General features: G+C 37.6%; 1 protein-coding gene across 1 annotated transcript in view; it reads left to right on the top strand.

Annotated features, from left to right (window-relative positions):
* Positions 1–12,048, top strand: part of sfswap (splicing factor SWAP) — a 130,824-nt gene that overhangs the window by 74,123 nt on the left and 44,653 nt on the right. Inside the window, exons 12-14 of the mRNA XM_062031151.1 lie at positions 2,893–2,944; positions 4,058–4,161; positions 4,251–4,392. Of these exons, the coding sequence (XP_061887135.1) occupies positions 2,893–2,944; positions 4,058–4,161; positions 4,251–4,392 (298 nt within the window). The remainder of the gene's footprint in view (positions 1–2,892; positions 2,945–4,057; positions 4,162–4,250; positions 4,393–12,048) is intronic.

The following is a 12,048-nucleotide window of genomic DNA, read 5'->3' as shown; positions in this document are numbered from 1 at the left end:
CAAGGACACAACGGACGTGACTAGGATGGTAGAAGGTGGGGATTGAACCCCAGTAACCAGCAACCCTCCAATTGCTGGCACGGCCACTCTACCAACTTCGCCACGCCACCCCTTACATAACAGTATAACAGTACAGGCCAAAAGTTTGGACACACCTTCTCATTCAATGCGTTTTCTTTATTTTCATGACTATTTACATTGTAGATTGTCACTGAAGGCATCAAAACTATGAATGAACACATGTAGAGTTATGTACTTAACAAAAAAAGGTGAAATAACTGAAAACATGTTTTATATTCCATCCATCCATCCATCCATTTCCTACCGTTTATTTCCTTCGGGGTTGCGGGGGGGCGCTGGAGCCTATCTCAGCTACAATCGGGCGGAAGGCGGGGTACACCCTGGACAAGTCGCCACCTCATCGCAGGGCCAACACAGATAGACAGACAACATTCACACTCACATTCACACACTAGGGCCAATTTTAGAGTTGCCAATCAACCTATCCCCAGGTGCATGTCTTTGGAGGTGGGAGGAAGCCGGAGTACCCGAAGGGAACCCACGCAGTCACAGGGAGGACATGCAAACTCCACACAGAAAGATCCAGAGCCCTGGATTGAACCCAGGACTACTCAGGACCTTCGTATTGTGAGGCAGACGCACTAACCCCTCTTGCACCGTGCTGCCTGTTTTATATTCTAGTTTCTTCAAAAATATCCACCCTTTGCTCTGATTACTGCTCTGCACACTCTTGGCATTCTCTCGATGAGCTTCAAACCTGAAATGGTTTTCACTTCACAGGTGTGCCTTATAGGGTCGATTAGTGGAATTTCTTGCTTTATCAATGGGGTTGGGACCATCACTTGTGTTGTGCAGAAGTCAGGTTACTACATAGCCGATGCCCTATTGGACAACTGTTAAAATGCATATTATGGCAAGAACCAATCAGCTAACTAAAGAAAAAGAAGTGGCTATCATTACTTTAAGAAATTAAGGTCAGTCAGTCTGGAAAATTGCAAAAACTTTGAATGTGTCCCCAAGTGGAGTCGCAAAAACCATCAAGCCCTACAACAAAACTGGCACACATGAGGACCGACCAGGGAAAGGAAGACAGAGAGTCACTCCTGCTTCTGAGGACAAGTTTATCCAAGTCACCAGCCTCAGAAATCGCAGGTTAACAGCAGCTCAGATCAGAGACCAGATGTATGCCACAGAGAGTTCTAGCAGCAGACCCATCTCTGGAACAACTGTTAAGAAGACACTTTGTGAATCAGGCCTTCATGGTCAAATAGCTGCTAGGAAACCACTGCTAAGGAGAGGCAACACGCAGAAGAGATTTGTTTGGGCCAAGAACCACAAGGAATGGACATTAGACCAGTGGAAGTCTGTGCTTTTGGTCTATTGAGTCCAAATTAGAGATCTTTGGTTCCAACCACCGTGTCTTTGTGAGACACAGAAAAGGTGAACGGATGGATTCCACATGCCTGGTTCCCACTGTGAAACATAGAGGAGGAGGTGTGATCGTGTGTTTTTTTTTTGCTGGTGACACTGTTGGGGATTTATTCAAAATTGAAGACACACTGAACCAGCATGGCTACCACAGCATCTTGCAGTGACATCCCATCCGGTTTGCGTTTAGTTGGACAATCATTTATTTTTCAACAGGACAATGACCCTAAACACACCTCCAGGCTGTGTAAGGGTTGTTTGACCAAGAAGGACAGTGATGGAGTGCTGCGGCAGATGACCTAGTCTCCACAGTCACCGGACCTGAACCCAATCAAGATGGTTTGGGGTGAGCTGGACCGCAGAGTGGAAGCGAAAGGGCCAACAAGTGCTAAACACCTCTGCGAACTCCTTCAAGACTGTTGGAAAACCATTTCAGGTGACTACCTCTTGAAGCTCATCGAGAGAATGCCAAGAGCAAAGCAGTAATCAGAGCAAAGGGTGGCTGTTTTGAAGAAACTAGAATATAAAACATGTTTTCAGTTATTTCACCTTTTTTGTTAACTCCACATGTGTTCATTCATAGTTTTGATGCCTTCTGTGACAATTTACAATGTGTGTGTGTGTGTGTGTGTGTGTGTGTGTGTGTGTGTGTGTGTGTGTGTGTGTGTGTGTGTGTGTATGTATATATATATATTTATTTATATATATATATATATATATATATATATATATATATATATATATATATATATATATATATATATATATATATATATATATATATATATATATATATATATAGTTGATGCAGGGATAGATCTTGCTTTGGTTTTTGGCTGAGACCAGGGATATTGGGCTCCAAAAGGTTGGTGACCACTGGTGTAGAAATTCACAACAGAAGTTTAAAAATAACTCATTGAATGCAGACCCCCCATTCATCCCTACCTCCCAATAGTCCTTAATCTAAAACGTAATCACTTCTTCTTTATCCTTTCATTTCCTGAAAGCTGAATTAATGTTATGAGTTATTTTGCTAAGTAATTCAGTAACTGGCCTTTTGGCATAGGTATTAAAAGCAACCCGTTTTCAAGAAACTTTTTTGTGTTATTTAAAAGATAGGTTAGTGCTCTAATGTATGTACACGTCTAAATATTTTTATTTAAAAAAAACAACCTTTAGTGATACTGGTGGGGGGGTTTTCGTAGTAGTGTTAGTTACGCTTTTAGTGTTGTTTTTTTATTGCCGTTTTTAGTGTATTAATAATGTTATGTTTGTGCGGATGTACAGTGTGTATTTGATCAACACACAACCTCGCATTTTCGTACTTATTTCCCTTACCTTACTTGCCTAGTACCATCTGCCTCTAGTCACATTTGTTTTATGTGCAAAAATGAAAAATCAACATTTTGTGTGTAATTCTTTTTTTGGCATTTCCATGTTTAGATGAACAAGCTTCAGTGGGATGAATCCGGCAGTGATTCCAAGATAGGCAAAGGTATTTCTCATCTCCCTTTTACCGTCCCTGCCTGTATAGGTACTATATTGTGCTTTTTTTTTATTTGTTTTTTTTCACCTAGTATCCAGGAGTCTGTTGGTATTCACACTAGCAATTTCTGACTGAAAATGTCTGGAGTCGCCCAGAATCCCTCCGATTGCACATGCTTGCAAATGAAGACAGTCTTTTACAAAGACTGTTAACAGACAGCAGGCTAGAGAGTATGAATAGGATGTCCAAACTAAAGATATGACGTTTTGTGAACACGTTGAGTCTAATAAACAGTTCTTTCAAGTTAAAACGAGAATCGATTCACAGTTGTGAGCCATTTTTAAATGCAAACTGCACACGCTGACTTCATATGCATGCAACTAGACTGGCTTGAGGGTCACGCTGATTGGCAAAAACCCACAAAATGAGCCCAAGTCATAGGAAATATAGCAAAATGTGGATGTACTTTTCTGGTCTGTTGTTTTGTTATGGATTTGTTAAGTAGCCTAGTTTAGGTGTACACCAATGGTAGGGTACAGCATTTACTTATATATATTATGCTAATTTTATTGTAGTTTAAAAAATTTTTTTTAAACTAATATGTGTTATTGGTAGGCTGTTTTTCCCTATATTTCCCCACACACATTCTGTGGAGTTTTTATCGTGCCACAAAATTTCTTAGATGATGATGTCACCTTCAAACCATGGGGTAAAGGTATAGACTGTTTACAATTAAAACACAACCCAGATTAAATTATGAATAATATTTTAAATATTTCCTACAAATTCAGTATAAATTGGTGAAAATGTTAACTACTTCTTCATATCAAAATCGTATCTTATAACTGCTCTCAGTGATTGTCTCCTTGTTAAAACAAGTAACTTATGGAAAAAATCTAAAAATAACCTAAACATACCGGTAATTAAAAGTTCATTTATGGCTTCACTTCAGAAGGCCATAAATCCAAACTGCCAAAAAAAACCTTGAAGTCACTTCACTTGAAGCTTCTCTTTCCTTGTTTCTCTGTTGTCCTGCTTTCTTTAATTTTTAATAACAGCTTTTGAATGCTTTATTTTTGAGAATGATGTTCTGAATCTTGTCTGTTTCTCTGCTGTTTGCAGCCTCTTTTGCCCCAATCTGTTTTGCCATCAAGGCAAAGGAGAATGACCTATTGCCCCTAGAAAAAAACAGAGTTAAGCTGGATGACGACTCAGACGAGGACAAGGTTTGTTTTTTTCCGCTTTAGATTGAAACGGGACTCTTGACATCATGTGATTTGAAATACTTTTTCCCAACGAATTAATGTGTTTATAGTTGCTGGAAGGCGAGGGGCTGCAAGCTGCGGTTGCTGCTGCGGTTGCTGCTGCTGAAGTAGTCGTCAAGGAGCTACCTCCTGTTACTGTGGTAGAGGAGAAGAGACGGTGTCTCACTTTGGAATTGCAGGAGGCCAAACAAGGTAACAAAAAACATCCCTGCATTTGTTTATCTATTTTTATCTCCATTGTTGTCTCAAAGGGAAACTTACATTTTTACTTAGATGTCTACCTTTCTGCTGTAAAAAATGTCCATGGGGATAAAACAAAATAGAATGAGAAGAGTACAAACATAATAATGAATTAAACCATTAGGTTTGACAAATGAGAAAAGGAGGAAAAATAAGCAACAAGCTGCTGAGTGGAAAGTAAATTGTTTATTCTTCTGATAAAAATCAAATTTAAAAATCTTTCCTGTTAATTTTTGTGAATGTGTTGGCAAATAGAGTACCTTATTTAACACTGATATCACCTTATTTGTATTTCTACAAAGTTTTTCTACTCAATTGGCCAAAAGCGGTGATCTCAAACTCACGGAATGCGGGCCTTTTGCGGCCCACAGGCCAATATCTTGTGGCCCTTCATAGTAAAAAGTTACTGTTTGCACACCTTGTAATAGTTAAATATATTTAGGCAAACTTGAATACCACTACACTCTAATTACCATAACGGTAAAAACACAAAAATTACAATGAAAAAACACACATTAGGCAACGCCAAGAACATCTTCCTGTAAGAAGGCGAAAGTGTCTCTGTCCATCTCATGGAGAACTAAACGGTTTCAATATATATATTTTTTTTACATTTAATTTTACATTTATAATGATTTCCTCTAGCTGCTGGTAGAGATAATTAACAACTTTAGTCACGTGGTTAAAACGGGATTCTGAAGTGAATGCTTTGTGTGGCTTGTAGGTAAATTGAGTTTGAGACCCCTGACCTAAAGCCCTTATAGTGATTTGTAATCCATCGAAAGATTGCAAGGTAGATGATTTGAGAAAGTGCTGGCCAGTTGTTTCTTGTTTTAACATTGGCGTACACATTCAGGCACTATAACTGCAGGCCTGCAGCAGTACAGTCAGCTTCTGTAAATAATGTTTTGAATCAAGCCTCTGATCCGTTTGATGGTCAAAGACTTGATTTTTCTTATCCACGAAATGCTCCTCCTGGATTTCACATGAACTTAAGAAAACTCTTGGAATTCTCATATTCTTCTTTTACGTGTTTAACTACTGAAGAATTAAGGTTTTTCATCCCCTGTGATGCAAAGCTTTTTTTCCCCTTTCCTGCAGCCTTTTGCTGTTTTATCAGAAGAAAATTACCTTGTCATACAGGTTCACTGACTGTCCCAGCTTCAAAACATTTTTTGAGATCTTCATCCCTCTTGAGTCTATCTTAAAGGCCTACTGAAACCCACTGCTACCGACCACGCAGTCTGATAGTTTATATATCAATGATGAAATCTTAACATTGCAACACATGCCAATACGGCCGGGTTAACTTATAAGTGCAATTTTAAATTTCCCAGCAAACTTCCGGCTGAAAACGTTTCGATATGATGACGTTTGCGCGTGACGTCAACAGTGGAAGCGGAAGTATTCGGAGCCCATTGAATACAATACAAAAAGCTCTGTTTCCATTTCAAAATTCCACAGTATTCTGGACATCTGTGTTGGTGAATCTTTTGCAATTTGTTTAATGAACAATCAGAATCAGAAATACTTTATTGGAGACTGCAAAGAAGAAAGCTGTAGGTGCGATCAGTGTATTAGCGGTGGACTACAGCAACACAACCAGGAGCACTTTGAGGATAGCAGACGCGCTAGCCGAACGACCTCACCTTGACTTCCTCCGTCTCCGGGCCGCCAACCGCATCGGTGATCGGGTGAAGTCCTTCGTCGTACCGTCGATCGCTGGAACGCAGGTGAGCACGGGTCGTTATGAGCTGATGAGAGCTGGCGTAGGTGCAGAGCTAATGTTTTTAGCATAGCTCTGTCGAGGTTCCGTAGCTAAGTTAGCTTCAATGGCGTCGTTAACAACAGCATTATTAAGCTTCGCCATGCTGGAAAGCATTAACCGTTTATTTACATGTCCAGAGTTTGGTAGTATTGTTGATTTTTGTCTATCCTTCCAGTCAGGGACTTATTTGTTTTGTTTCTATATGCAGTAAAGCCCGATGCTATCACGTTAGCTCAGTAGCTAAAGAGCTTCATCTATGTATTGTCGTGGAGATAAAAGTCACTGTGAATGTCCATTTCGCGTTCTCGACTCTCATTTTCAAGAGGATATAGTATCCGAGGTGGTTTAAAATACAAATCCGTGATCCACAATAGAAAAAGGAGAGAGTGTGGAATCCAATGAACCCTTGTACCTAAGTTACGGTCAGAGCGAAAAAAGATACGTTCTGCACTGCACGCTAGTGCTTCACTTTCACGTTCCTCAGAATCTTTCATCCTCGCTCAAATTAATGGGGTAATCGTCGCTTTCTCTGTCCGAATCTGTCTCGCTGCTGGTGTAAACAATAGGAAAATATGAGCAGTCCTTCCCCCGGTGTCGTCACGCTACTACTTCCGGTAGGGGCAAGGCTTTTTTTTATCAGAGACCAAGAGTTGCGAACTTTATCGTCGTTGTTTTATACTAAATCCTTTCAGCAAAAATATGGCAATATCGCGAAATGTTTAAGTATGACACATAGAATTGATCTGCTATCCCCGTTTAAATGAAAAAATGTCATTTCAGTAGGCCTTTAAAATGATCACAAAGCAGCTGACATAACACCTGGTCAAACAAAACAGTTGCATTTAACCAAGCAAATTGTACTGTTAACTTTTCCCAGTGATTTGTAAACTAAGGCATTGAATAATCAAACCTTCGGAATAGAAGTTTGAACTCTGAAGGAAAGAACACAGGTCATGTGGTCTGAGTCAACAATAAAAGGGGACCCTATGATGATTTTAATCTTTATTTAAAATATTTTTTGTGGTCTAGTCTCTAGATAATATGTATATGTGGATATGCTTTGGTGTAAATGTTGCTCTTCAGTCACTTTCATAACCCGTTTTCGATTCTGTCTGTAAGATGTTGGATTGTGGCCTGGAGGCGTTTCCAGATTGCAAATGAAATCGAGACCCACCCTCTATACTTTTATCATGATTTTTTTTTTTTTTTAAATGTACTCTGTTCAAATATACTGTATATATTTAAATTGTCAACACTTTTTTTTCCAGACATGATCGGAAATAAACAAACAATATAAACATAGTGTAAATTCAACCGGTCACATCATTAGACACACCTGCACACACTGATTGTTTCAGAGAGCGCATAAACAACTTTTAAAGATCATAAGTCCACCAACTTTGGGATGATTAATTTGAATTATATCTGAAAAAAACTTTTTGTCTATTTTGTATTAACTGACTCAGTGGTTATTTTTTTCAATTTTGATAAAGCAGGAATTTCAAATTAACAGCCGGTGGGCCATTTACTGGTCCATATTTTGTGGCCTTTTACTCAAAGTGGAACTGCTTTTTTTTTTTTTTTTTTTTGCCTATAATTCACAATCCTTATGCAAGACAAGCACACATGTTTTTTAAAATAATTTTTATGCACTCTAAATAGTAAATACATTTGAGCAAAAGTCAGCTTACAATGGAGCCTATTGGAGTCACTCTATTCCGCTTATAAAGCGCTCAAAAACACATCCAAAAACCTCCAGCGTTTTATATACTTTCTGTAAGTATATATGTAATGGAGTAACAGGCACATTCATATTAACATGTAATATTTACGTATTTTGATCATTTTAAGCATGGGGCGGCACATTAATTTCACAGCGACATCACAACGATAATTGTTTCCTTCAACAACATCACTGATTACAATTCATGCAGACATCATGAGAGACAACAAACATATTCAAACATCACCTGCTGTACAATGTCTGCTTTCACTGGGATGCCGACTTTTAGGATGTTGATATATTATTAATACTTGCGAAGATTTAAAAAAAATGGTGCAAACCAGCGTCTTTCGTTGGTCTTTCTTGCCTTTTCTGGGTCTAAATTGTCTGTCAAAGTGTACCAACTTCTCAGTTTATGTCCACATCATTTTACTATGACAGTAAGAGGCATGAGTTATAATCTAGAATTACCTTTCACAAGCCCAGAGGCCAGAAAGCAGCTCACCAGCTGTTTATGTCAATACAGCAGCATTAGAAATGTCCCTATCTCTGATCGATTTGCCCCTAAATTTTGCTCCTTAACGTTAGCGCTTATAATAACAATATTGCTTATACTTGGTTAATATTCAGGTCACGAAAGGAGTATTGTATTGTTGGCGATTTTTGGATCTTTATTTATTGGGTTTTATGGTCGAAACAAACGCAATAAACACATTGGCTACATTGTAAGCAGAGTTAGAATACATTAAAAAAAAAGATGTGTTTTCCTGTCTCTCGTAAGGATTGTGAATTATAGGGGGAAAAAAAAAAAGTAGAGTTCCCCTTTAATAGTTTAGCATAATTGTGGCCTGCCGCCTGCGCACCCTGAACAGCCAATAGTTAAATATATTATGGTAATCTTCAATCCCAATAGAAAGAACAATAACGGTGCAAACACAAAAATTATAGCACTACAAACATACACAGGGCAACACAAAAATAAGCAAGCTAAAGTCTCTCTGATCATTTCCTGTGGAATTTATAACAGTGTCAAAATGTACACTTTTTACATCTAATTATACTGTACATTGTTGATGACTTAAGGCCTACCATAGCTCAGGGTCACAATAGCGGCTGGTAGAAGTATTTAACAAATGTAGTCACATGTTCAAAACCTGATTCTGAAGTGAATACTTTGTGCGACCCAACCTTACCCAGACTCTACCTCCAGCATCTGCAGTAAATTGAATTTATGACCTGTGGTCTAAAGCACTGTTTTTTTTTTTATGTTTACCATTAATGTCGGAGCGTAGCATTGTTTTTGTTTAAAATTTGTCTATCTTGCTGATGTAGCTATTTCTTTTAAGTGTCAAATACGCTTGTATACTTTCAAATTGGTTCTAATGACTGACAACAGTTATGCATGTTCAGATAGCACCGTTGACCATGGTTAACTTCCATCCATCCATCCATTTTCTACCGCTCGTCCCTTTTGGGGTCACTTAGATTACTAAATGTTTTCCTCTGCCAGGATTAGCAATAGTTTATATCAGGGGTCACCAACGCGGTGCCCGCGGGCACCAGGTCGCCCGTAAGGACCAGATGAGTCGCCCGCGGGCCTGTTCTAAAAAAAAAAAATTTAAAAAAAATTAAATCTACATAGAAAAAACACAAGATACACTTTCAATCAGTGCGTCAACCCAAACAACCTCCCCCATGCACACTCATCCACACCCACTCACACAAAAGGGGTTATTTCTTTCTGCTACCAATATTCTGGTTCCCACAACATAGACAACACATCAACACATCTGCAAGGGGCACAGTCCCTGAAGCACACATGATTGTATAGGCTGCTGGTCCACTAACATTTTCATTAATTGCTATTTTTTATGTAATTATTTTTATATTGTTTTACTTTCTTTTTTTTCCAAGAAAATGTTTTTTATTTATTTATCTTATTTTTTTTTTTTTTTTTTAAAAAGGGCCTTATCTTCAACAGACCAGGTTGTCAATGAAATTAGATTTGTTTAAAGGGTTTTTTAAACCAGGCCCAGTCCAGATAATGTCCAAGTCGGACTCAGCAACACACACCTTCATTCATGTACACAGAAAAAAATTAGGGAACACAACAGATTGCATATAATTTATAAACAAAATTACATTTTCAAAATAAGCATTTATGTACAGTCCAGATTATGTCCAGGTCACTCAAATTAGGGAACACAACAACAGATATCATATAATCTATAAACATAATTATACTTTCAAAATAAGCCTTTGAGGACTTCTCATCTTTTTTTTAATGTTTTTTGGCATCATTATCGTTTTCAACCATGTAACTTTCTAAAATTAGAAAATACTGAATCAATGTTTTAAAGAAAGTAATACTAAGTGAATATCTGTTTTTGGCCTTAAAAATAAACATTTTACCGAGTACTATAATTAAATTGACTAAATCATGATTGTCAATGAACTCACCTAAAATAACAGAAACCACATTAAGCTTCATAAACACACCAATCCTTAAACACATTTTTTCAACTTCCACCCAAAACAAAGACACAATATGACAATACCAAAACAAATGCAGGGTGGATTCAGGCTCCTGACAACAAAATCGGCAATCATCTGACTCTGTCATATTCCATAATTTTAACATTTTCCCTGTGGGTAAGAAGTTATAAATAATTTTAATTTGAAAATAACGATTTTGCACATCGATAGTGGTTTTATAGATTAGTTTGAATATGGCATCCCATGGCAACGGGCAGTCAAAAAAGTCCTCCCATTTTCCATTTGTGTTGTATGAGGCAGCCTTCAAAGATTTCTTTATTAAATAAAAATTATATATTTTTCTATTTATTTTAGTTCCTTTTTGCCAACTAGAATTTCTTATTAGAGGTTTACAAACTAATAATTTAGTAGTTCCATAATTAATTATTTGTTTCCATCTTTTCCCAATTACTCCAGTTAGTTGATAAAATGAAAAGCTTGAGCAAGCATCACCATACATAGCTCTAAATTCATCATACTTCATAATTTTACCATTCTCATTGATAATATCATTGACAAAAATGATTCATCTTTCAAACATATGTTTCCAAAAGAAAGGCTTTCCATCTATTACAATATTAGAGTTCATCCATATTAACTGCTGCAAAATATCGTCTCTTTTTTCTGGCACATAAAATTGAAAACACCACTATGAGTGGATTGTTTCCTTTATGAACCCCGCCATGTTTCCCAGCAGACTCTCTGGGAGGGGATCACTTGTAAAGAAGGATACAATTTCTTTTGATACAGTACATGTTTTTTGTCCAACAGGACATTTGTGTACCACTCAATGTTTAAATACATCTTTGGAACAATTGATGCTTTTAAAGACAGACACATAGCTTCAAGGTTGAGAAGTTTCAGGCCCCCATATTCATACTCTTTGTACAAAACCTTTCTTTTAATCTTTTCTGGTTTGCCGTTCCAGACAAAATCGAAGACCCTCCGCTCATAAATCTTAAAAAAGTTTTGTGATGGAGCTGGTAATGACAAAAACTAATAAATAAATTGAGGAATAATTAACGAGTTGGCAATAGACATTTTACCATACAAGGTTATGGATTTCCCTTTCCATAATTGCATAATTTTGTCCAGCTTTCTTAGTCGATTATCATAATTTACTGAGCCTAGATCTTCCAGATTTTCTGGGACAACAACACCAAGTATGTTAACTGGTCCATCTGTCCACAAAACAGGCACTTTGCATTCCATTCGAAAGGATGTTCCCTTTAGATTTCCGATCCTTAACATTTTACATTTATCATAATTAAGCTTAAGGCCAGATTGCTGTGAAAATATGTCCAAAAGATTAAGAAGGTTCCGCAAACAATGAGGAAAAATCTTATCTTTGTGAATCAGCCTTTTCTGACATGAACTTCATCAAGAACAAACACAGAACACGCCTCACTGATGCACATCTGCAAGACTCACTCAGAGTTGCAGTGTCAAGTTACACACCAGAGTACAACACACTAGTTAACAGCATGCAATGCCAGGCTTCCCACTAACTGACAAAGAAACAGATAACAGATTTGGTGTCCAGTTCAAAGTGTGACATGATTTAAAAATTTGAGAGTTTACT

Source organism: Entelurus aequoreus, linkage group LG21 (assembly GCF_033978785.1).
Source record: "Entelurus aequoreus isolate RoL-2023_Sb linkage group LG21, RoL_Eaeq_v1.1, whole genome shotgun sequence".
Classification (NCBI taxonomy): domain Eukaryota; kingdom Metazoa; phylum Chordata; class Actinopteri; order Syngnathiformes; family Syngnathidae; genus Entelurus; species Entelurus aequoreus.
Note: the sequence above shows the minus strand (reverse complement) of the source record. Positions and strands in the feature narration are given on the sequence as shown.